The following is a 4,359-nucleotide window of genomic DNA, read 5'->3' on the forward strand; positions in this document are numbered from 1 at the left end:
CCCCCCCATTCTTTAATAAGACTTTAAGACAATTAGATGATAAATACATTCCTCATATTGTCTCTGAAGTGGTTTTACGATCTTCAGGATAATTTACAGCAGAATTTTGCAAGAACTCCAGTATTTTTAAAAAATGAGATAAAACCATAAGTATGTGTTGCTCAGACATTAGTACCCCGATACAAAGACGAGTCCAGCTGACGTGGCCTCTCCAACGGGATACGAACACTCCACCGACAGCTCCATGGCAACCGGGTAGATGGAAAAACCAAAAAAGCCGAAGAAAGAGCAGACGGCGGCCACGGCGACTTTCTGCTGCGGCATCAGAGACACCTGAGAGGCCGGGACCAGAAAGAAAGGGGGTCTTTTAGGCTTTGATACAATATAATATAAGTTTTTTCCACATATTAAAGTACATCAACAGAGTCACCTGAGTCTTTTTGTTTTAACACTCAGGTGAAGGTTTACTATAATACTGGATGGCCACTCTTGGTCACTCTCGAGCGTTCTTAATATTCTGCCACCCTCGTGTATTTAAACAGGGGTTGTTTAACTGCGTTTACAATCAATAAACTACACACTTGTTTATTTTGGGGCTCGCTGGCACCCACAGCTTTTTAATTTCTTTCTATTAAGTCAGACACATTAGAAGTGAGAGTCAGTGGGAGACGAATTAAAACCTGTGAGGGGAAAAAGCTTTTTAAAACTTTTCATCACCTCTCACTGACGACACGCAGCCTTCATGATGACCACTGACCGTTAATGCTTCAGAATAAATACCCAAATAAAGTCCTGGAGATTCTCGAAGCTTGTTTTCAAGTGTTTATAGGAGAGCTTTGATTAAATTCAGTCATTGATTCATACCAGTCGCTCGTCTTCTAGTGCCTAAATTTTAATGCATATCCAACTCTGTACATTTAGATGTATTTACATACAGGCTGTATTTATTATTATTTTTAAATATTTATATTTAATTTATAAGCTACACATTTCGTTGTTCCCTTCCTCGCACCTGCAAATGTGTGAGAGCATATGCCAGAGTCATTTTACTGATGAACCAAAGTGGCTCCTCAGTGGATTTTTCTAATGTTAGTTCAGTTTCCTGTGATGAAAACATGCCTTTCCATAAAATTTAAAATGTGAGCTCCAAGGAGGGCAAAAAAAACAAAACAACCCAGACTACTATATTCATAATATAACATTTTCCTGACTTTCAAGTTTATTTTTTCAATTTATGTAACACACATTAGTTGGTGTGAGACGTTCACCTTCCCATCACTGTTTTTTTGTTCATTATTTTGTCCATAACACTGGAGAAGAAGGGTTTTGAGCATTTAAGAAAGTATATGGAGTAAATTATTTGTGTTTATTTGAGTTACTGTCTGCTGCATATAAATCCCGCGTCTGAAGACAGTTTTCTTTATGTAGTGGATGTCCTCTCAATAACCGGATATAGAATTTTAATTTATGCTGTATTTTACTGAAACACTGCATTAACATAACAGAGCTGTCAGCATAACCTGATAAAAAGACCAAACAAGCCTTCTCTTCAAAGTGTTTGCACATCAAACACTGACTCTTTCCATTTCCTTTAAGCGCCCTCAACTTCTGTCTGACATACACTTCACGCAAATATAAACGTCTGCCTGGAAAAAAAACTGTACGTTAGTCTGCAAGAGGCGTTTACCAGTTTTAATATAGACAAAAAATTAACTTCAAGAATCTGCAGCACATTTCTGACAGCATGGTTTGTGTGTCAGCACACAAAAAATACTTTAGATTAAGAAATAATCATTACAATCTGTCGTGAAATGAATACAATCCTGCTGAAAAGAGTTCAGCATTAATGTTCAAATTAAATATCAAAATCAGAGGAGAAAAAGAAAATATCCATAATTTCCTAGATTTCCATTGCAGCAGTCTCTAAAACTCAGAACAACAGCAGAAGACTGGCGACTGACTCACCTTTGGAGCCAGCTTCAGTGGCGAATGGCCGTTTTGAGATCTATCAATCAGTCCAATGGTTTTTATGCCATAGATTATTCCTGCTCACTATGCGCCCGTCTTTATGGTCACAGTTTACACTCCATATCATAACGAAAGGCTTAATAGTTTCATAAACTTGACAGTCGCTTGATTTGATCCAGGACCAAGACTTTTTTAGGATAAACAGTACCCAGTATTACGTCATTCTCACATTAGCCGATCTGTAGCATCCAAAGTCTAGTTTATATGCTGTGCTCGGGAACAGTTGTGTGAACTGGAAGAGGACTCTTAATCAATGACAGCTGTATCCATATACAGCATGTGAGAGGACAGCATGTCACCGCTTCACAAATAAAGCCACAAAATGCTTAAAAACAAGAACATCGTGCTCTGCAAGAGTGCTTTGTGCATGAAAGAGAAAATGAAGGAGGCTGAGGTGGAGCTGAAATGCTGAGATGGACTGAAGCATACTTAAGCCAAGATCATCAGAGGTAGTATTAGCAGTGGTCAGTGGGAAAGCAGACAGGAGGGATGATCATGAAGCACTGGCTAGTGTGAATACACTTGATAATTTATCAAAACACGTTATATAAAAATTCAAATGAAGACATCACATGCAAGCTTTAAATCTGCAGTTTATCAAACACCACTGAGCAGTCCTTGCCTTTAAATCTAACCTCTCGTCTTCCTCTCCTGTCCTCCTACATCTTTTTCCATCTCTAAGTTACCTCACTCTCGTTTCTCTCCGTGTGAAGTGCAGATACCTGAAAATTCTATTTAAGTAACTAAGTATTTGTACTTCGTTACTTTCTACCTTTGCCCCTCAGTGAACGTAACAATCAAAAGTCTTAATGCAGAGCCTTCTTCCTGGCCTGACGAACAGTCAGGGACCAGCTACGTTTCTTTGTGTAATAAATGAATGTTCTCACCACTGAGAAGGCGATGCACGCCACAGCACAGAAGCTCATGTTGATCTTTGTGGCTTCCATGAACTTCTTGGTTTTGTCGACATAAAGACCCAGAATACCGGCGCCGATGATGCCAAACACAATGAAGAGGGCGCCGCACAACCCAGCAAAGTCCTGCAGTGGTCAGATTTGATAGGTTCAGTAGGTAAATAACTGTTGTAAGTCATGTTTTCTACAGCAAATAGCATCTATGCAAGACTGGGAAAAGCTTTCTTTCACTTCGTTCAATAAGATGTTAGATTACTGTGCAAAGAAATTACACATTCATCAACCTTTTTCTTAATTTATTCAGTTTGAGAGCTGTAACATCACCACCATCTAGTCTCAAATATACCGTTGGGTTGCTTTTTTTTTTCCATTTATCCTTCGATGACATTGATTTGGAGTCTTTCTCCTGGCATATACTTACGTTGGTGTATCCTTTTACACACAGGATCTGATCCAGCAGCGTGGAGAAGCAGGTGAAAACGGCGATCCCTGAGCCGAAGCAAAGCAGCAGGACGAGGTAGGCTCTGTTCGTCAGTAACTACAGAAGAAACAGACCGGACGATTTGTAAGAGAAGCCTCAGGGGAAAACAAGCGCACTGCGGCAACATCAACAAGGGAAACATGTGCAAAGAAAATGAAATGAAGCGGTGAAACAACAGCGTGCTGGCTGCTGTTTACTCTGTCTGCGACTCCACGCTCACCTGGCACAGGTAATGCAAACACATTTGTGCAGAGCCTGCAGACATAGCGCACAAACTGTGTTGTTGGGAAATAAGATGCTAAAATCAGCACTGTGCAACTCGCATTAATAACAAAAGCTGCGTACTGTATGGAGAGATAATCACAGCAGGTGCAGGGAAAGTATGAGCGGCACGTTTGGGGGGGGGAAATGTCACGGATGCAGAGAGAACATCCTCACTTCAGAGACACTCATCGCCGCCTCTGTTAGAGACGTCACTGCTGCTGATGGAAATGTCAGTCGCTGCAGGAAGAAACGGCATCAGTGCAGCCAGACGAGCGCTCGCAAATGTCACTGTCAGCGAAATCACTGCTGCTGCTGGAAATGTCAGTGGGGTTTGAAATTGATCGTTATTTTCATTATCATTTATTATTTATGTCAATGTCAGATGCCGCAAGTGTTGGTCATTAACTTTTGTCTTCTCTCCTGCAGTTTGTATATTGTTGAGTTTGTTGTTCGTGGTCTCTCCATGCTCCTCTTAGATGCAGATGCCAACCCCCTCCCCAAGCCTGGCTTCTGCTGAAGGTCTCTTCCTGTTAAAATGGGGCTCTTCCTCTCCGCTATCGCTAAGCTCCTAGGTGTTTGCTCATGTGGAATAGTCTGATTGTTGGCTACTGTTATTAGTGCTACATAAATTAAGAAAATAAACTAAATTATGAGTTTTTCTATGAATTTATT

General features: G+C 40.6%; 1 protein-coding gene across 1 annotated transcript in view; it reads right to left on the reverse strand.

The window, feature by feature from the left end:
• Nucleotides 1–168: 168 nt before the first annotated feature.
• The window catches only part of slc49a3 (solute carrier family 49 member 3), a 15,670-nt gene continuing 11,479 nt past the window's right edge, over nt 169–4,359 (reverse strand). The window contains exons 6-8 of the mRNA XM_005726599.1: nt 3,364–3,480; nt 2,916–3,068; nt 169–333 (exon numbers count right to left, since the gene is read on the reverse strand). Coding sequence (XP_005726656.1) covers nt 169–333; nt 2,916–3,068; nt 3,364–3,480 — 435 coding nt within the window. The remainder of the gene's footprint in view (nt 334–2,915; nt 3,069–3,363; nt 3,481–4,359) is intronic.

The sequence above is a fragment of the Pundamilia nyererei genome, unplaced genomic scaffold (assembly GCF_000239375.1).
Source record: "Pundamilia nyererei isolate P.nyererei 1_Seehausen unplaced genomic scaffold, PunNye1.0 scaffold00020, whole genome shotgun sequence".
NCBI classification, from domain to species: domain Eukaryota; kingdom Metazoa; phylum Chordata; class Actinopteri; order Cichliformes; family Cichlidae; genus Pundamilia; species Pundamilia nyererei.